Genomic DNA, 21,075 nt, shown 5'->3' with positions numbered 1-21,075 from the left:
GCAAAATGCAACAGAAGCTGTGGCTGAAGAAGAATTCTGTCTGTGATTTGAAGAGAGTGTATCAAACCCTTATTTAAGATCCTTGTGCAGTTATGTTTCATTGCTTAAAATGGTCATGTGGTACATTAGTATTTGCCACAGCTGCAAACAAGCATGATGCCAATGCTGTGCTAAGCATCCTGCCTGGGAACAGTCTCTGGCTCACGCTATTGCACTGAAGGTCCAAGTTACTCATTTTGGTGATTTTTAGGTAACACTGAACCAGGTTGATCCAATGTATCACAGACAACTTCAGGAAACAGTTTTTTAAGAAGTTACAGTTCGTAACATGGTGATCTGTCCTGGTGTTAGTAATTCCAACAGGTGGATTCCAGGTTTGGTTTACACACATGCTTGAAGTTCAGCATGCCCTCAAAACAGCTCAGAAAAGGTCTGTAGTTAACAAGTAATTTTCTTTCCTTTAAAGAATTTCCAGAACAGAAGTTATTTGCTGCTCTTTTGATCAAGTGTGTTGTACAGCTGGAACTCATTCAGACTATCGACAACATTGTGTTCTTCCCAGCAACTAGCAAAAAAGAGGATGCAGAGAATCTAGCAGCAGCACAAGTAAGTGGAACTGATAGGTACCTCTGTACCTTTTCCTACAAAGGTTTTAAGATAAAGTTTCTTTCAGATAACTCCTGTAGTATCTGCTAATTTACAATTTTCACATGCGTTTGAGGATTTCCATTGGCCTGTTGAGATCTTTTACAACTCCTGTTAAATTGCATTTGCTGTGCCAGGGCAGCAGTGTGGAGATTAGAACATGTAATGTTCAAAGGGATTTATGTAGCTGGCATGTGGATACAACCTTTAATACAGTGTTAAGTTTAAGTACAAGTACAGATCCTACAGGGTAGGATTGAGTTATCACAGGAGCTTGCTGAAGACAGTTGTGAATTTTTACTTCAAATCTTTTTCTTCCTTTTCCTCTTTTTTCAATAGAGAGATGCAGTAGACTTCGATGTCCATGTGGATACACAGGATCAAGGGATGTATCGTTTCCTAACATCACAACAGCTTTTCAAACTTCTCGATTGTCTGCTGGAATCTCACAGATTTGCTAAAGCATTTAATTCAAACAATGAACAAAGAACTGCTCTCTGGAAAGCAGGTGAGTCAGTGCCCTTGAAGAAATACTTTGTGACAGTGGGAATTGACCCAAAAATAGGTCAGAAGTACTTTGATGCCAAATGTAAAAGTAGAAGCTTTAGCTCTATAAGTGTAGGATTCCTAAAGGGAGGAGACTAATCTGTGGAGGCACAAATATTTCTGGTTTCCTAAAATTACGTTTTCACTGAGGTACAGCTGTCAGGCTGATTCTTGGCTGTAAGTGTGAGTCCCATGCTTGAAAACTGCAGGCACAAACACAGGTTTCACAGCCACTTGTAAGCTCATACTAAAAATGGTTTCCAGCCACAATTATGGCACATATTAATAGGTTAATTTTTAGCAGTGCTCCATTTTACTAAATGTTATGAGAAGTTAATTACCTGAGGTGGTTCTTCTGTCTGTGTGCAGAAGATGCTTAGAAAGAGAAGGTGGGGACTGTAAGAAAGAATGTCAGCTGAACCAAAAATCTAAATGGATGCTTGGAATTCCTGTAGGTTTCAAAGGCAAATCCAAGCCCAACCTGCTGAAGCAGGAGACGAGCAGCCTGGCCTGTGGGCTGCGCATCCTGTTCCGCATGTACATGGACGAGAGCCGCACCAGTGCCTGGGAGGAAGTCCAGCAAAGACTGCTGAAGTAAGGTCCTGAGCTGAGCCTGGAGCTGAGCCTGTTCATGTTATTTCTGGTGTTAAAGAAAGGGGGTGGGCTATTTAAAAGGACAGACCATCTCTGTTTGCAGTAAACTTGAGAGCCAACACGTGTGTGTGGTGGCCACAGCTAATACTGAGTTTTATGTTCTGTGGGGAGTGCTGTCTCTCCTTTTTGTTCTCATTACATGTTTTGCAGGGAGAACAAAGATTTTTTTTCACCTTTTTTTGTATCATGTGGGTAGGCAGGGGCTTCTCTTTAAAAAGGAAAGCAGCTATCACCTAAACCCTGCTTTTTCTTTCACTAACCTCAGGTATTTCAGGGAGCTGACACTGTTTATTCTCATTTTCAGAAATGGACACTGGGTTTAAGCAGCCTTGTGAGCATATAGAGGCCTTTGGCTCTTTGGCCATTGATCTGAATGGTTTTTGTTTATAATGTTTTCAAGCAACTGTTGGAATAAGGGAGGGCTTTAAACCTCAACAGCAACACTTAAGGCTAAGACTTTAAGGTTCACAGACTAGGAAGCAGGGCTGAAAACTGCCTGGTTATGTCAACATGAGATATTCCTAAAGCCCACTTAATGTTTTGTCAGATATCTGGCAAAGAGCACTTGATGTTTCAAATACATTCACAGACAGTATAAGCACACTTTTGTCAGCTTATTTATTACTGAAGTCCTAGGACTTTGGGTTTGAGTTGAACAAAGTCACTGCTTTCTGTCATTAACCAGGCTTAGAGCAGCTTTCATAAAACAATGCTGTTCTGCACCAGAGCTCTACACTGCCAGGATTTGCAAAGCCAAAGCTCTCTTTCTGCAGTAGAGCTCAGAAGGAAATGTGAGTTGTTATTTTTTTGTCTTTTGTCTCCAGTGTCTGCAGCGAGGCTCTGAGCTATTTCCTCACTCTTACATCAGAAAGTCATCGGGAAGCCTGGACTAACCTTTTACTCTTATTTTTGACTAAAGTCTTGAAGATAAGTGATGAGAGGGTAAGTATCTGTTTGGAATGATGCTTCAGATTACAAATACAGGTAAGAAGTAGTTCCAGACTGGCTCATCACACACAGTTACAGACTTGATTTTAAAAGCTCCTGCTGCTCTGTAGACACTCTTGTGTTGAGGGAATATACGTTCAAACTGCACTTGACAGATACTGACACTAATAATTCAGTGTGAAGGTGCAGTGAGTGATAAAATAAAACGTGTCAGAGAAGTTTAAAGACGCTGGAATCCTTTAGAAGTGTGTGTTAAATCATTTTTACCCCTCTTCTGCCGAGGAAGGCAATTAGTGATGATATTTTATTCAAAGAATTAACTCTTGTTTCTGCTGCCAGTACTGCTGCAGTACATGTACACCTTGACCTTCTCCAAAGCAATTCTGCAGTAAATAAATCCCTGTTTAAACTCCCTCTAAGATCACTTGGCTGAAATAATTAAGTGATGAAAAAGGCCAACTGCAAGAAAAAGGCTCGTAATAGAAAAATATTTCCTCTTGGAGAATAAGCATTAGTAAGGAGCTTTGTGTAGCTGGTGAGCATCTGTCAGAGTATATCACAGCTGTCTTTGCCTTATTCTAGCATTGCTGATTTCAGTTGTAAAGGTGTTTCTGCTTGTCACTTTGTGGGTTTTTCACTCTCATTTGGGGGAGTATTTAAAATTCTTATTTTGCAGTGTGCTTTCTGAGGTGTACCGATGTATAATAGAGTCATTTCTTGTTTGTTTTCTCCTCAGTTCAAGGCCCATGCCTCATTCTACTATCCTTTGTTGTGTGAAATCATGCAGTTTGACCTTATTCCTGAGCTTCGGGCTGTTTTGCGAAGGTTTTTCCTGCGGATTGGTGTGGTTTTCCAAATATCCCAACCGCCAGAACAAGAGTCTGGAATAAGCAAGCACTAGCAGATAGTGATGCTCTGGTTCCAAGTTTATATTCCTCAGCTAAATAAAAGGACCAGGTAGCTGGGCCATTCTGTCTGGATCTCCATATAAATGGTTTCTTTCTCTGGCAACGTGTATCCAAGGGTTAACGGTACAGATGCTTACGACTGTAATTAAGGCTTGCAACGCTCCAGTCCCTCTCTTTCCTGGCGGATTCTCTCTCATCAGTTTCTCTTGCCTGGCTCCTGCTGAGCACAGAGCCAGTTTATAGCACAGTCCCCTTGTCAGCACGGGCTACAGTGTCCTTTACTGTCCTAGACAGCAACATAGCAACAGATGTTTATGGCGGGTGTGAAAGTAAAATGTACCCAAAGAAACATATATATGTAAAGGTTTGAGCTTCTGCGAGAAGTACAACTCAGGAGAGCTGTATTTTGAAGGATAAAATGTTTATAGTGAAAAGAAAATGGAGATTATTGTTCATGGAAAAAAATATTTAGCAACTATGTCTGATATTCTAAGATTTTTGCACACTCAGGCTGTCTGAGACATTGGTAATCATCTTTCTGTGAAAATGTACAGAGATGCAGATCTGTAATATAAACTCTTTAACACTATACAGTTCTTCCCAAATTATTTTATTTCTGTAATACTGATTTGTTAAAAGCCCATAACTCTTCCTTGTTTATCAAATGCACTAGAAGTTTGGGTTTCTTTTTTGGGTTGTGATTTTTTTTTCTTTTTTGTTATTTTTGTTTTGTTTTGTTTTGTTTCATTGTAGCCCAGAAGTTATTGTTGCCGACTTCTGTCAAGAACAGCGGTAGAAATATCACGACTGACATAACTACCTGTAATATACTTATTTTAGGGCTTTTAAATATAACGAGCCATTGAAATGATGATCCTTCAAGGACTGGAACTTGAATCACTGCAAACAAGTCTAGGTTGTGTCTGCTGTCAAATGTTTTTTGTTTGATGTAGATTTCACTCTTATGTACAGAATTTAATGTTGGATATATTCAAGTAACAAATCTGGCATGTTTTGGGGATGGTTAAATTTATTGGAAATGTATTCATACTGTGAATTGTGCTCTGATGGTTAACAGACGAGATTGTCAAGCATTCTGTATTACAATGGATGTAGAAATTTTTTTCAGATGGACAAAATGTATATGGTACAGATATGTAAAGTTTTCTATGTAAAAAAAAATTCTGTACAACTTTCTGTACAATATTTGGTTCTCATCTGGCATATTCTAATCAGGTTATAGGTCAATAAAGTTTTTGAACTCTTTCATCAGTGCAATCAAAACCAGTCTAATCCACAGCTACTTGTTTTACAGTTTGCTTTGCCTCTCATGCTTTTGTTTCAAAGGAGCAAACCCTAGACCTTGGGAGCAGAAAGCTGAGTGCCCTCTGCTTGACTGGGATGCCTCTTCTCACTGTTAGAGACAAATACAGGGGGAAAAGGAGTGGTAAATTTAAAAAAAAAAAAGGTGGGCAAGGCTGGAGGAGAACAAAAGCACTACATGAACTGGTCAGATGGACCCTGTAGTGCTGCACAGATAGAAGCTCAAAGCTGCACTTTGCTCTCTGGGGATTAAAACACAAACACAAAACAGCTGATGGAGAAAGGGGGAAGAGAAGGGCTGTGATTACAGTTCTGCTGACTTGGAATACATCAGCCAGCTCAGCCTTGTCAGCATATTTGATTTTGTTAGTAAGTGTGGAATGCGATTGTTTCCCAGTGTGTTCCCAAAAAACTCCTGACTGGCACAGGAGAGCAGTGTGAAGAGCAAGGTGTGTGAGGGAGCCTCCTCTCTTTCAGGGCAACGTATCTGCCACAGACATTCACAGCAGGCTCCAGAAATAAGTGTAAGCAGTTCAGTGAAATAGCTATTGGAAAAGCCAGAAAAGGAAATTAAAATGCTATGACCTGTGGTTCAGAGTTTGCTCACAAAGTTAATTGGGGTGGAGCAAAACCAAATAGCAATTACCAGAGTCAGAAGGGGTAGAATTGAGGTTATTTGAATTAATTGTAGCCTTTCCTCTTGGCTGCATTTTACTTGTTCAGTTTGTTGTGCTGTGTTTTAATCTTAAACTGCTGTGTTAGGCCAGACCTAAGGTCTTTGTCTGACAGTGACCAGTAATAATTTTTACAGTGAGTATAATGTGTCCCATCCTATTCATTGTCATGCATGCCAATGAATAGCCCCGTGGCTTTAGCAAACTGTTCTGAGACCATAAGCAGGGTGCCCCTGTCACTGCTACCCTGAGCACTGTTTAAACAGCCACTGTTCTTGCATGTCTGCCCAATTGCTTTCTAATCATCTGTGTTCTAGATAGAGCAGTGAGTACAATGAATTTACTAAAAACTTGGGCATTTGGGCTTCTTTCTGGTTTTAAACCTTGCTGCTTTTTTGTTTTGTTGTGTACTCCTCTTTAGTAAGGACATTATTCTTTTATAGCCTGACCTTCTTATGCCTTATTTATTGCTCATGTGGAAAAGACCCAATGCCTGTTTAATTTTGGTTCATTGGCAGCTGAACTCTGGTGTCATCATAAATCTTTGCCTCTCTTTAGCTCTTGCAATGTCAGAGCAGCACCAGGTGTACTCTGAGCATTGTGTTCAACTTGCAGCTCTCTGAACACTCACATATATGATCATTCTCAAAAATCTGGAGTCGGGGCAGAGAATAGGTTCTCTTCTAGTGATCTCAATATCCCATCAGGGCTGGGACTGCAGATACATTTATTTTGCAGGTGAGACTGTCATGATCTGGAAAGATGCAAAGGATTCAGTGTCCTCAGCAGTGCCCCAGGGAGGGCAGCTGCAGGGAAGAGTAAATTTCATGGTACTAAGGGCTACTGAACAGTGAGGTTAAAGTAATTTCAGTAGTTTCAGGCCACAGCACAGGTGAAGAAAATAATTCAGAGGGGTTGTGCCACATCCTGGCCTCGAACTGGAGGAAAGGAATGCCAGCTTCTGGTCTGTGGCATTTATGAAACTTACTGCAGTGAAATGAGGGTGGCTTTTTAGGGGAACACTTCATGCTTCTCTCAGGGGAAAAACTCCGGTTAAAATTAAGGCACTAATAATTAAACTCTGTAGGCAGTTAGATGAGAAATTCTGCATCTAGCCTGGAGTTGGTACAGTGAATGTGTCTCAGACTTCAACTTAGGAGGCAACTGGAGACAGCCATCAGAGCAGGTGACAAAGTATAAACAGCATAAGGTGGGCTTTGGCATGAGAGGGTGGTAAGTGTATTATAAAGCATTTTCACAAAGTTATTTCATCTGTCTTTGGGAAGTCCAGACTGAAGCAGCCATGCAGTGCGAGGTACCTGCTCCAGCCAGGTCAGGGATTGCACCAAGGCCCCTGCTTGAGTGGCCACTGCTGTCACACCCACACTGATGAACCTTCTTCCTGTTGAGCTAGAAATTCAGGGTAAGAATTACCCTGATCTGGCAAATCCTCTCTGGGAAGGAACATGCTAAGCACCCATGAAGAAGCTCAACTCCACACAGGTTTGAAAGTGTATCTGTCAGCAAACATTGCCTGCCAGCATCGTGGAACTGCTGTAGCCTTCAGACCAGTTTACAAAAGCTTGAAGGTGGCAATGTAGTAAACATAAAGACCTTTGTAAAAAGTTCTTGTTTTTCATCAGTGGTTTATAAGGGTCTTTTTTTTTTTTCCCTGTTGATCAGATTTAGGCCTCTAGATGGGAATTTCCTAACCAAAAGGAAAGTTGCATCATTACCCCTGTTTCACCTTGGTTGTGTAGTTCACTGAACTAAAATCTTGCTCCACGTCCTCCTTGCTAAAGCTCTGTGCTCTCAATGAACAGGTTTTCTGTGTGTTTTTATTTCTTTGGAGACAGCCTTAACACTCTGGTTTGTTCACGAGTAAATGAAAGCTGAAGCAAATCATAAATTAAGAAAATCGAAGTCGGCTTTCACAGTTTTTATAACAAAAATAATTTTAACAAAATATTAACTCTTCAATCAGAAACATAAATATATTCAACAATATCTGTATTTTCAGCACACAACAAGTTAGGGAATGTAAGACACATTGTTAATAGTAATTTTTTCCCAGGAAAGTGTTAGCTGCGCTTTCATGCAGGACAGCTTTTATCCTGTATGAAAACTAAGTGTCCTTGTTTAAGTTACTCACTCTTTGGGTAAAATGCCCTTCTGCTCTTGGGCTGCTCTAATGCCAGAAATTTTGGAGTTTGACTATAAAGCTAAAAAAACATCTTTGATTTAATATCAAATTCACACACACCACACTCTGTTTCTGAGGCTGAAACTTAAGTTGTATAAAAAGTGCAAAAGCTGCCAAGCTTTTCCTCCATTTCCCACATCACAGAATAGAAAACATCCCTGTGCTACACCTCCGTTCTACTGTAGTGCCTGAGCCTTTATTATTGCTATTTTCAGTTACACACACTGTACACGGGAGAGGATTCTCCCTGCGGGATTCCCTGGCAGGCGCCCTCCCCGGCCGTGCTCCCCGGGCAGAGTCAGCCGTGCGCGGTGGAGAGGCCCTGCCAGCCCAGCGGGAGCGCGGTCTCTGCGGACAGCTTTGCTGAGCTCGGCTGCTCCGCCAGGAGCCTCCGGAGCGAGGACGACGTTCCCGGTCGCAGCCAGGGCTCTGTGGCCACAGTGTCCGTGGAGCTGGCCTGGGACTGAGCGCGCTTCAGAAGGTCGTCCACGTCCCCTAAGGAAACGTCATCACCTACGAGGAGAGCAACACGCACGTTAGACGGGACAGAAGCTCTTCCCACCACGACACTGGGCAGGCTTGGCTGCAATCAGTGCAGCAATAATGCTTTTAAATGATGTATATAATAATGCTTTTAAATTACATTTCTACTTAGCATACTTTTGCTGATGCTCTGGGGAACTGGATAAGGATACAGGCAGAGGTGGGTCCTCAGCAGAGGACTCTTGCTTTCCAAAAAGCTTCTATTTAGGGAGAATCAGATCTGTCAGTGCATAAAAATGCATGGGAAAATAAGGCCATTCAATCACAGTGGCCTGACTGAACCTTGTATAGACAGTCTCCTACTGATGAAGAATTGTTTTAACTTGGCTTAACAGTGCAAATGCATCACAGCCCAGCACAGCTCAACCTCAGTGCAATGTCATGCTGAAACTGGCTAAGTTGGGATCTTCCAGCTACAAATCAAGCCCCACCTAACAAAAACCAGAACTGCCTTGCCTATGAACTTGGGGTCCTTATCACCCTGAACTCTACTATTACTTGTTTCAATTCTGCCAGCAATTATACATCTAATACCTTAAACAAATAGTTCTTAGTGTGGATTATCAAATAACATACACTTTTACTATATATGAAGGGGTATAAAGATGTAAGTTCCTCTGTGCTGTTCATTTCTTGGCTTCACAGCATCTAATTTTTTACAAACTTAAACCAAAAAAATTATACAAACGCCCTCTATCTATAACAACTGAAAAATGCAATGTTTTTCTCTTAAAACTGAACCACATCTGTATAGAGGTTCTGGTTTCTTGGTGTTAAAAGCTGGGCAGAAACAAATTTAAAGACTCTGGATTACAAAAAGAAAATAAACATTTTTGCAAAAACATCCTAAATAAAGCAGAACAAATTGTATATTCTATAGTGATTAAATAATTAACCTAAGCAATTAATAAGTGTCAATTAATTTATGTATTTGGATGATTTTTACGAATTTCAGATTTTTATTCTGCAAAAATGATGACTTTTTCAAAATGAGAATTTAAACCAGAACTTCTCTGAAGGGTCTCATTAAAAACTGAAAGTTGATGGTCTAAGCATGGGTGTGAGAGCCCAAGGCCTGGAGAAGCAGCAGTTAGGTATGCAGGGATGAAGGGAAGAACAGAACTGCACAACCCCACATACACTGGGAGCAAGGGCTCAGTTTCCCTCTTTGTCTGTTAGGTGGGATTGCAGGTTCTAAAACAAAATGCCAAATACTTCTTTTTCCAAAAGAACTTGGCAGGAATCATTAGTTCTGTCACATCACACAGACAGTGATCTGATCATCCTCCAAGCCCTCCCAGTCTGGTTAAAACTTGTCTGCAACACCAGAAGAGAGAGCAGACCTCCCTCTCTCTAGGGCCTGTCATCTCCTGTGCTTGAAGCTGGCAGAGTGAACCTCTTTGTCTCCTAAATCCTGGGTCAAATCAACTCTCCTGTGGGTTGGAACCCACAGTTTTTTGCATTTGTAGGTTTAGAGGGGTTAACAGCACACAGCAGGAAAAGTGATACCTGAAGAAAATTAATTTTCTGTTTGCTGCTTTAAGAGATGACATCTAGCAACAATAAAAATAAGGTTGTTTAGAGACAAACTGGGAATGTCCAGGCCAGAGGGCTGCATTTCCCCACACGTAACTACTTCTGCCTTTAAAGCAAAGCCTTTAGATCTTGCAGATGTCAGAGGCAAGATCAACTGTTCTGCCAGAGGTAAGATCACAGTGCACATCACTGGATCAGACTCACTTGGTGCTGCTTTTAGAAAGCCCAGCAGATCAACTGTACTGCAGAACCTTCATCATGAATTTCAACACTTTGCACACTCCCTAAAAAACTGTCCTTAATTGGGACACATTGGGACTCTTGATAATTCAGTTTGGATGTGGAGGCTGAGGGTAAGGAAAGCTTTTCTATAACATGAAATCCTGGTTTAGAAATGGAATGGTACCTGGATTCCTGCAGAACACCAACAGCAGCACATCTTGTGTGCCCAAATCTGTGAGAATTCCCTCTTCTGTATCTGAGCCTGCTCTTGTTTATGCCCTTAAGAACACACATACCTTACTTGACAGAGACTCCATCACCCAAATATTCACCAAGTCTACACTGATGGGAATTTTTCTGGATGGGTGAAAATGGAGGAGAAGGCCTGACTCCTTTTGTCTAATTTTCCAATTAAGAAAACAATACTAGGATGCCTTTAGGATTTCCACATCAGTCCCATAGGAGAAAGTGAACTGCTGTGAACTGAGCCTCCTTAGTGAACCAGATCAGCTCTTAGAATTTATCAAAGCCTGTGAATTGCCATCTCTGGTCATTTCAAGGGAAGATAACCAGGTTCCTTAGTTATATATTTGTTTTCTCTCAGCAGTGTCTCTGAGGGCAGAGGAGAAATGACAATCCTGGCTGCTCAGAAAGCAGGAGGATGCCACAAGGGTTCTTCCAGACTGTTAGGGAAAAAGAATAAAAAAACTTGGCTTCACTCATTTTTTCTGTAACATCCCTGAGCACAATGAGGGAACAGGATGGCAAGCAGCAGTGCAGCCTGAACAACTACAGCTTAGCAAGAGATCTATTGCTACCTTTCCAAGAGACACAAATGCTAAGGATGAGTGATGGGTCCCCATGTGCTCCAGACAGCAAGATACATACAGACATATAAAAACATATCTATATACACACACATATCAAAATTATAGATATCTAAAGGCTGAAGCTCTGGAGGCTGTGACAAACAGAAGGCAAGCAAAATAAAAAGTGTAGTGCATACACTATGAGGTGAAATTATAAAAGAGGTGAAATACAACAAAGATACTGAAGTAGTAGTAGTTCACATAGCAAATATATCTGGGTGGAGTAAAATTAGTAAAGATTTTATTTAGATTATAGAAGAAAATTAATATGAATAGGGTTTATTTTTTTAGTGACTTAAAACCACAGTGAGATGGTTAAAACAAGCAAAAAAAAAAAATGATTAAGTGCTTGTAAGAGTACCCATAGCAACAGAATCAAAAATACTGCCAGCATCTGTACTCTCATTAAGTTTATAAAAAGGATACTGATACTGTAATTGCCTAGACAGCATAGCAACTACCTCCAAAAAAAGGGAGATTTCAGACTCGTATGAAAGATTCATTAGCACAAAGTGTATGAACTGGGTCACAATCCATGTGAGAAATTAAAGGCCATTAATGGTTGCCATGATTGGTACTTCATACACAAAAGGGATCTAGATCAGGCAGCCAGCATCTGGAGATGCTCCAAGACAACTCCCAGCACCTGATGTAAGAATCTTGGAATGAATTCAAGTGTGTGTGCAGTGAGAGGTACCAGTATCAAATACTCCCATACTCAAATACTGAACGATCATTAATATTAACAAACCACTAGAAAATCAAATTAACTAGAAACTGAAGTACTTCATCATACACAATTCTCTGGCATATCTTCATACTGGTTGGACCACAGACATCTGACTCCCAGGAATGCCAGTAAACTCATCATTCATCATCATTCATCACTTGGGTGTTTTATTTCTTCCTATTGCCGTTTCTGCTGTGCAGCTGGATATCCCCACCCTGCTGCTCACACTCCAGGGGTGCTCACAGGACAAGTAGGAGTGGCTGATCAGACAGGAATATGAGAATCTTTTTCTACTCTCCTCCTCTAAACTTAGTCTGAAGAAGTTGTGTTGAGGTGTGCTGGGCTTTGCCCTTGTACCAGCTACAGAGCTCTATAAATAACTCCTGTGTTTGATCTGACTGCTCACTGTTCTGCTACATGAAGCCTATTATTATTTGTTCTTTAATTCTTGTAATTGCTCAGTGTTCACTACATCGTCTCTGCTACAGGGAGCATACCCAAGGAAGGAGATTTCTGCTGCAGCTCAGTCAGTCTGTGCAGTCGTTCCTCGTTCTTGCCTTTCACCTGATCAGCATCCAGGCTGAAGTTTGAGTGCAAGGAAACGCTGTCAGGCTGCAGCAACGGTGTCTGCCCTGGTGGAACTTCCTCCTGCAAGGAATCCAAAAATGCACAAATCCTTCAGTTAAAGAGCAACCTTTTTAAAAGGGCAAATAACTACACGTGTACTCCCTCAGGAGCCATAACATGGAGTCACTGTGGAAGCAAAGGAACTGTCTGACATTACATCTGTCAGTTCTTACACGTACAGCGCTCTCCAAAGCTCTCTGCTTCAGCCGTCTCCTCTCCCTTGCAGAAAGTCGATGCTGTGGTAATAAATTCACTTCTTCTAAGGCAGAAAACATTTCCCCATTAGCACCTGGAAAAACAGGTGAAATAATTTTCAAAGAAATCGGAATACCAGAGAGTGCTCCAACCTGTTTATGTTCTGAAACAAGCCAATATCTTGTACATGACTCCAGCATAGGAATGTATTCATTGCAAATCTTGTTTATACCCAGACCTTTAAAGTAAATGAGTACTCAAGTGAGCACAGCATCTCTATTTGAAAGAGAGAACACTTGGAATATCAGAGTCATAAATAAATATGTTACATGAAATATATAATAACATTACATGGACTGACAGTGTTACATGGAATCACAAAATCTATACCTTAATCACACATCCTTGGTCTAATCGCTGCCTTTTCATGTAATGAAATGTTAGCAGCTGTTCATACAAGAATAAATAACTACACCTTTTGATCATATTTGTATCACATTACAGTGGGAAGAGTTTAATCTCTTTTTATAATATACATGAACCCTAAGGTCATTTCTCTGCTTCACACTTGTCTATTTCCTCCTCTTTCGCTGACTCTGGAAACTGTTTCAAGCACAAACTGTTTCCAACAAGTACTTTTGGTTTTCCCTCCAGGACCAGTAACCCTGCCTGGGGCTGGCTGATGGCTTTGCTGCTGCTTGGTGCAGACAGTGAGCTCTGTTTCCTACTGCAGTCCCTCTGGCATCCTCAGGAACAGAGCCTCCCAGGAAAAGGAAGGATTCTGCTCAACAAAACCTCTGCAGAATCCACTACCACCAACTACTCTTTGTGACAACAAAGTCATGTTTTGGAAAAGTGACTAGTCCAGTATATCACATAAAGAAAAAAAAATTAAAGGATAAATGTGTGTAAATTCTAAACATAAGAATTAAAACCATTATTTTGGTAGAAAATTGACATACTTAGGTTTGAAAAATAAATTTGATTGCTACCAAACAAGTTCAGAATAACAAAAAGAGGTTTGTATTGTCAGGGTTTTTTCCCTAAAAATACATTTTTTATTCTCTTCTCATCTTTTCTCTTCCCCGGTTTCACCAACACTACTCATGCTCTTATCACAAATGTTTCAAATAAAAAAAAATCAAAGCATAATTTTGAAATGGTGTAATACTAACAAATTATGTATCAGAATTCCAGCTACAAGACCAGCTGAACTTTGCTATATTCAAAACAATGCTATTACTTGGAATATATAAAATGGTTTAACAATGTGAATTTGTCACAACAAAGGACAAGCTTAAGAATTTATTTGTACCATTAGTGTATCATCAGTATCAGGTGCTACCTATTCCTGTAAGCATCCATCATTCAGATCCTACTGCACAGAGATGCTTTTAAATCACTGCATTAACACAAATGGATTCTAGGGTTTTCAGTGAGGCAAAAAAAAAAAAAAGAAAAAAGAAACTAATTTATTTCTAACTGCCTCAAATTTCAGAGCCCTAGGAGATAAATTCATATGTAATGCTGACATAATAGATGTCAAAACTGAGTTAGATTTTAAACCCACGTCAAAAAAACCTCAAGCAAAACAGAGGGTAGTGTTACACTCCTCTTAGGAAATGGCAAACACTGTTAAAATACAGCCCCTGTATTTCACCAAAGACCCTCAGACAATGTGAGCTGCACAACTCACAGAGAAGGCAGCCCACACAGAGAATGATAGTTTTTATTTTTCATTTCAGAGATGGAAGTCACCAGATTAATATTCAGAATGTTAGTAGAGATTTATAAAGCCCAAACAATGCAAAAGATAACACATCTTTAGGTAATGCATATAGCTCACTATTGAAAAACATGGTTTTCATCAGCCATAAATGATCTGGGGGGGGAAAGGAAAAAATGGGGTGGGGGGAATAAATAATATTAGGTTAACTCAAACACCTCACTAAACTGCAAGTACCAGGTGGATGGGAAGAAGAAGGGAAAGGGTGAGAGGACTATAAATATCATGAACCTTAGGAAATAACAAAGAACACCCCATAAGAAAGAACTGGCAGCCTCACAGCAGACAAAAGGACATGGTTTATAGAAGGCACAGGCTGGATATTTATCCACACAATTCTGCTGATGGTAAACAGGGATTCAAAAATGCTAATTCCAGTTGGTGAAAGACAACCTGTGAATGGTCCAGCTTAGCAAGGCTTATGAAATGCAATCAGCTACAGGTCACTGGAAGCTGGAAGAGCCCTGCATGCCTGCCCTGCATCTTGTGTTCCTCTCCATGAGCCTGTCCTGGCTGAGATGGGATATTTGGCTACAGCCTAGACTGACAGGCTCTCCTGAGGCATCCTTTCACCCCTGGGCTGTACTAATACACAGTAATCCTTAATCTGAAAAGGAAGGTATTGCAGACTACAGAGAGAACCAAATGCACTGAACAAGGCTGAATGCCCCACTCCGTGCTCTTGCCAATGCCAGGTTCTACCCTGTACTCCAGGACTTGCACGTTAACAGAATGGGCTTGAAATGAACACTTCAAATGAAAAAAATCTGTTTTTAACCAAAGCCAGAGATAATAATCATCAGTTTATAGAAACACTGTTTCATTAAAAAGTACCCACAGGACTCTACTGCATCTCCCCTACAGCAAAGAATAAAAACCTTGCAAGATGATTTCTCATAGATGACTGAAAGAAATTTCAAGATACTGAAATGCCTGCTAATGGAAAATAACATGTAAAGGCTTGAGCTGGTTGGGTTTTTCTAGTAACTGGAAATAAAACAGCACTTTTACATCCACTTATATAAAGGCTGAATAGAGAGACATTACTTGAGACGTCTATACAAAAATCTTTAGAAAACTAAAAATCTTCTCCTTCAGATGATGAGTAAGTGACAATGTCTATAAGTATAATGTTGCAAGTGAAATGAAATAAAATGTGAACAGCAGAAAAGTGACTAATTTTGAATGAATTGCTATTTTATACCCATATAATCATACTTAAAATCAAGCATGCTTGTAAATGAAAAGAATAACCATGAAAAGAATCGCTGACTGTCTGAAGTATTTCACTGTGGACAGATTGCAATTGTAAGCTGTGGTTGTCAATAAATTGTATTATTTGCAGCAGAACAATAGAAAAGCATTGCCAATGCTACCATTATAACACATTTCCTGAATAAATATTAGCTTTTCCTTATTCAAAGCTGGGAAGATGTCAAAAAAAGTCCCTTGACAAGACTAACCTCCCAGACAAAGCACAAAGAGCAGAGAAAGATGCTTTCTCATTGAAAGATGTAAGGTGGTAAAGAGTAACTGAGCAGCATCATTAGATTTAGGTGTCATCTACAGAAATTTGCTGCAGTAAAATTTCATAAATCTCTGCATTTTAATTTGGAGACATAACTTCCTAATACTTTAAACCAATCACCATAGCTACAACCACTGCAACTTCTAAAACAGTAATAATAATTTTAGAGACTCAGCTTTAGACTAAACCACATGTCTGTACACTCACAACATGGTTAAGGGGAGGTATAAACTCACCAATAAAAGCACTATCCGATTCCAACAGTGAATTTTTCTGGAATTCGTTCGATTTGTTCCTGAACTACAAAAGTGAAACAGAAAAAATGGAAATTCAGAGGCTTCAGTACATTTCTGGAGCCAAATGATAATTAATGTAAATTAATTGCCAAACTTCTCCAAAGAAAAGAGCACCTCTACATTGTTAATATTCTACTATCCCTGACTTTGTGGTTCTAAAATCCCAATACATTTTTAAAGAACTCATATTCTCTTTAAGCATTAGGGTTTGTTTTTTTTTTACTTTTGCTGAAACTGCTTACACATGACAACTGTTGTGGTAATTTGTGTAACACAGACATTTCCATCAAGAAATGGATCTTTGTCATGCTGCATAAGGTTCAGAATAGTCAGTGCTCAAAGTGAGCTTTGCACTTAAGGTTTGTATATAGTACTGATCAAATGAAGAATTATTTCTTATGTTTAACTTATCCCACCACATACAATCTTTGACATTAAAGCATTAAAATAGCAAATTTCTACATCATAATATCAAGCACTAAGACCAATACTCATAGTTCACATCATAGCTGCAACCATTTATTACAGAAATCCTACTAAGGAATAATTTATGTTGAAACCCGCTCTAAAATCAAAGCAGTAGAAACTATCAGAGGAAACAGAACAAGAGAGAACAAATCTTTTACTGCAAAGCATTGCTCTGAATGATAATTTCAGGCATTAAATTACAACTATAAAGTGCATTAATGTGATTATTTTTTAAAATAAAAACTGTTTCATTTCTGCATTTAGTTATAGTATTATCCTCGAGATTAATGCCTTTGCTGTTGCACAGTCACTTGTATTCCATTGTTTCATATTCCCATGAAATAAACTGAACTCTGTTATTCAGTATTTTGGGTTAGTACAGGATTCTAATTTGATAGCACTTTATTTTGCTCTTTTCACCAAGTCAGAAAATAAATTTTCCATCTGAGAACAGATCCAATTCTTGACTGGCCAAGTGCATCACTTAAACCACCCGAATTCAGAGCAACTGCTTCTGGCTTGGCTTTTGCTACTACTTCTCACCCCCCAGCAGCAATCTAACACCATATGAATATAAAATAAGTACCAATGAATAAAAGGAAGAAAGAATTAAGCCATCTCTATATACAAGATAAGCAACTTCTATGTCAAATTTAAAGAAGCTGTCGTTTGTGTGGACCAGAAAAATAAATAAATTAGTTTGTTGTCTTGTTAACTGTCATTCCTTTCTCCAAATCAGTGAAAGACATAATATTTCTCACACTTGAAAAAGTAATATAATAAAAAACCTTTTATTCTTACCAGGCCCATAGTTTGTGGGTAGCTGTCCAAAGCAGAATCCTCTTGATCATCAAAAGCTACACAGACAAGAGACAAAACAACAGTGTTGACATAAAAATAGCTAACCACAAAACATATTTTATCAGCTTATTATTGCAAAAATGAAGATCAGTATGCATTACATCTTTAAATATACATAAATTGTGCTGAAGGAATGGGTTTTTAAGATATTTGAATGCAACAATTATTCCAGTTTCCTTATGTAAATTTAAGTAGAATCAGAGAAATCAAACAGAAATCTGTAGTCTATTACTTCTGTTTTTTGGCTCCTGGCAGGGAATAACAACCACAGCAGGGACTGCAGAAAGCCCCAAGAGTAAATGCACATTCAACATGCTAAGCACAGCACTCTTCCAGCCTTCAAAGGGAAGTTGAACCAGACAGAGATCATTTCACACAGGAAAGTGGTAAGAATATATATGCTTTTATCTTGGGATAAAAACCTCAGTTCTGAAGAGCACAGACAACCATCCTGAAATTTAAGCTAACAATGACCCAATGCCTGCTGGAAATGCAGCAGAAGTAAGAAGCAGAACTGAAGTTACTTTCTTATTTAGTTTTAGTTTCCAAATAAATTATTTTATTAGATTGTTTTTGAGGCAGAGATGCAAGAAACAACACCTTACTCAGTGTGTAGCTGACCTTCTGTCCAGCATCAGAGTACATGGGCTGTCAGTCCTCCTGGCCTGACTCCCAGCCCATTCCTGTCACACTGCTCCCACCAAGCAGCACCCAGCACTGCAGCAAAGCAACATCAAACCTGCTCTTGGGGCCTTCCCTCACATCCCCCAGAATAATAATCATCCAGAAGTCTGCAAAAGACTGCCTCCTTTATAGGGCCACAGCTAGCATTTAAAAACTTGGCATATTTAAAACATTGATTTCTCAGTTTATAGTTTCATTAACAGTCAACATATTCCTCTTTCACACAAAGAGAAAAACAAACATATCAGAAGGAAAACTGTATAAAAAACATGTAAGGCAAAGAACACTTACACATAGTGTGGGAAAAAAGGTATGCCTTTGCCACAACAGCCCATAACACATTATTTCACCCACTGTACAAAAGTACATACTGCTTTAATTCATCCTTCTTTCTGCCTTACAATAAAACCACTCATCTATTTTCAGCAAGAGGAAGGTGATGAATTTGTCTCTGAGGAAAATAAACTGGAAACAGAGAGATGGCAACTAATTCTCTTGCTAGGTACTCAGTAACAGACTATAAAGTTAAATGATGTTGTAAAGCAGTAGGAGAGAGAAAGAGAAAAAGCTGTTTAAGGAGCCTCCAGAAGCATCAGTAGAAAATACTTATAAAAATCAGTTGCCTGTCTATCAATGAATCCAACCTGAAGAGACCTTTCCTCGGATGTCATCATAGAAGCCTACATTATCCATTAGCAGAAGTCTAAATGACTCCATGTGCTTGAAATTAATGGAAAAGGCAAATTTGCTTTCTAGATGGTGGAGGTTTCTCTGCAGAAAACATTGAATGAAAGCTTTCTCAGACTGGCCTATTAAAAATATTCTAATGGCAGAAAACCAGAACCAAGCCCCAGAGAGATCTCAGCTGAAGCCAGTGAATTATTTTTCAGCATTTCAGTCAATCTCATAAAGAGGAAGACTGAAGTCAAGCCTATACATTCCATTTAGGCATTAAAAGATACTCACAACCATATAATCAACACAGAATGTGATACAGATATACTTATTTACAACTGTGATGTTCTATTATCCATAAGCAATATGGCCCACATTGCTTGAACACTAGCTCATCTGTCCAAGATAGAACAGGAATCATCTTTAACACTCAGGATACTGAACAAAACACAGCTGTCACCCTTCACATCTTGGTATCAATTCAATTAATCTTACAGATCTGGCAACAGCTAACAGGTGCAAGCATCAAAGCTCCAGTGATCAGAAGAGGCATTCAGTTTTTCCAAAGCAGTATGCAAAAATGTAAATATTTTCTTTCCACATGTGCTTGGTTTTATTTAATGCCCAACGTTCACCTAAGGCTAATAAAGTCTAAGGAGCAATTCCATGGGTAACTGTGGCAAGGTGGGGGGCTGTGGGAAGATGCCAGGTGATACCCTGTGCTGGGCACAGCTGTTGCCACAATGGAGCAGCTGCAGGACAGAGCAGGGCCTATCAGTCATGTTTGTGATGCCTCTGCAAACAAATGTGAGAAAGAGCAAATCAAACCATGGCAGTAGGACTGAGGACAAATCTGTGAGAAGCAGCCCTGGAGGCACCAAGGCCAGAGAAGAAGGAGGAGGAAAAGTGCTCAGGTGCCAGAGCAGAGATTCCCCTGCAGCCCCTGAAGGACACTATGGTAGAGCAGATTGAAAGGTGCAAGAAGACAGAAGCAGCAGAGAGAAACTGCTGTGTAATGACCAAAACGGCCCCTTCCCAAGCCTGACATCACTCATTGCATCACAGAAGTAACTTGGTACCAAGGAAGGGGAGTAGGGACACTGAGAATGAAGGAGTGAAATTGGACACAGGAAAGGGGCTAGAAAAGGTGCAAGCTTCATGTTTTGTTTTTTTTTTCTGCTACTCAAAGTCAGTAATCAAATATTTAGGCTTATAGTAATTAGATTAATTTTCCCCAAGTCAGGTCTGTTTTGCCCACAACAGCAGCTGCTAACCAATCTCCCCATCTGCACCTTGGCCAACAGGCTTTATTCTTCCTGTTTCCCCAAAGGGCAGGAGTGAGGAGACATAAGCAAGAGAGCAGCCACGTGGGAGTCTGGCTGCTAGCACAGGCTAAGCCACCACAGAAATAAAGTTACTTTCTCTTCAAAAATTTAGTTAGGCCAGTCTGAATTACAGAGGCAAACACTTTTCCAAGAAATCTGCATCTTGCACTCAAAACTGAGTTCATTTGTGCAGCTTTAAGCAACTCTCATTATAATTTTAAATATCCTCTAAAACTGGAAATACTGCTCCTTCATGACTGTTTGTAAAAGATACCTGAATGAACCTTACATTTGGAATTAATTGTAGCGTGCAAAAAAAGGGGTAATACATCTACTTTTCACTCCTTCTGCAATATGCAGCCAAAATATTTTCTATGTTAGGCTGCTGATGTTTACTATCTTAGGATCATCTCTATTTAGTGATACAAGCAACGTTTTCCTTCCAGAACCTCCAAGTAGTTACGGTATCTCACATGTGGTTTCTAAAGCAAAGGCTTTTTATGGATACAGGTTTCTGAAACTTTAAAATAAATCAACCCAAGATAATGGAAATAAAAAAAAAAATTCATCCATTAAAAGGGGATCAAGGTGAAGATACACTGGCTGTGTTTTAATCAATTCACAGTTCAAAGCAATCCTACTTCCTCCATGAGAACTCAAGAGTTGCTCCATGGATCTTACCTGCTAACACTTTTTTCACAGTTCAGCAAAAGAGTTTCACTCTTCTGTGGTTTTCTCCAAGAAACAGAAACAAAACTACTTTTCCTTTAAAATTTTTGAAGTATGAGGCACTAGTTAAATTACTTTCAGGGAACCAAAGAGAAACAGT

The 21,075-nt window shown here is 39.6% G+C and overlaps 2 protein-coding genes across 4 annotated transcripts in view; one reads left to right on the top strand and one right to left on the bottom strand.

The window, feature by feature from the left end:
* Positions 1-4,970, top strand: part of ARFGEF1 (ADP ribosylation factor guanine nucleotide exchange factor 1) — an 84,973-nt gene extending 80,003 nt beyond the window's left edge. Inside the window, exons 35-39 of the mRNA XM_053965802.1 lie at positions 467-606; positions 985-1,153; positions 1,647-1,785; positions 2,670-2,787; positions 3,530-4,970. Of these exons, the coding sequence (XP_053821777.1) occupies positions 467-606; positions 985-1,153; positions 1,647-1,785; positions 2,670-2,787; positions 3,530-3,694 (731 nt within the window). The 3' untranslated portion in view covers positions 3,695-4,970. The remainder of the gene's footprint in view (positions 1-466; positions 607-984; positions 1,154-1,646; positions 1,786-2,669; positions 2,788-3,529) is intronic.
* A 2,652-nt stretch (positions 4,971-7,622) lies between these two features.
* The window catches only part of CSPP1 (centrosome and spindle pole associated protein 1), a 61,872-nt gene continuing 48,419 nt past the window's right edge, over positions 7,623-21,075 (bottom strand). For all 3 annotated transcript variants that reach the window (XM_053965815.1, XM_053965824.1, XM_053965833.1), the window contains 5 exons: positions 17,503-17,558; positions 16,174-16,237; positions 12,608-12,717; positions 12,299-12,449; positions 7,623-8,414 (listed from right to left, as the gene is read on the bottom strand). In XM_053965815.1, the coding sequence (XP_053821790.1) occupies positions 8,200-8,414; positions 12,299-12,449; positions 12,608-12,717; positions 16,174-16,237; positions 17,503-17,558 (596 nt within the window). In that variant the 3' untranslated portion in view covers positions 7,623-8,199. The remainder of the gene's footprint in view (positions 8,415-12,298; positions 12,450-12,607; positions 12,718-16,173; positions 16,238-17,502; positions 17,559-21,075) is intronic.

The sequence above is a fragment of the Vidua chalybeata genome, chromosome 1 (assembly GCF_026979565.1).
Source record: "Vidua chalybeata isolate OUT-0048 chromosome 1, bVidCha1 merged haplotype, whole genome shotgun sequence".
In the NCBI taxonomy this organism is placed as follows: domain Eukaryota; kingdom Metazoa; phylum Chordata; class Aves; order Passeriformes; family Viduidae; genus Vidua; species Vidua chalybeata.
Note: the sequence above shows the minus strand (reverse complement) of the source record. Positions and strands in the feature narration are given on the sequence as shown.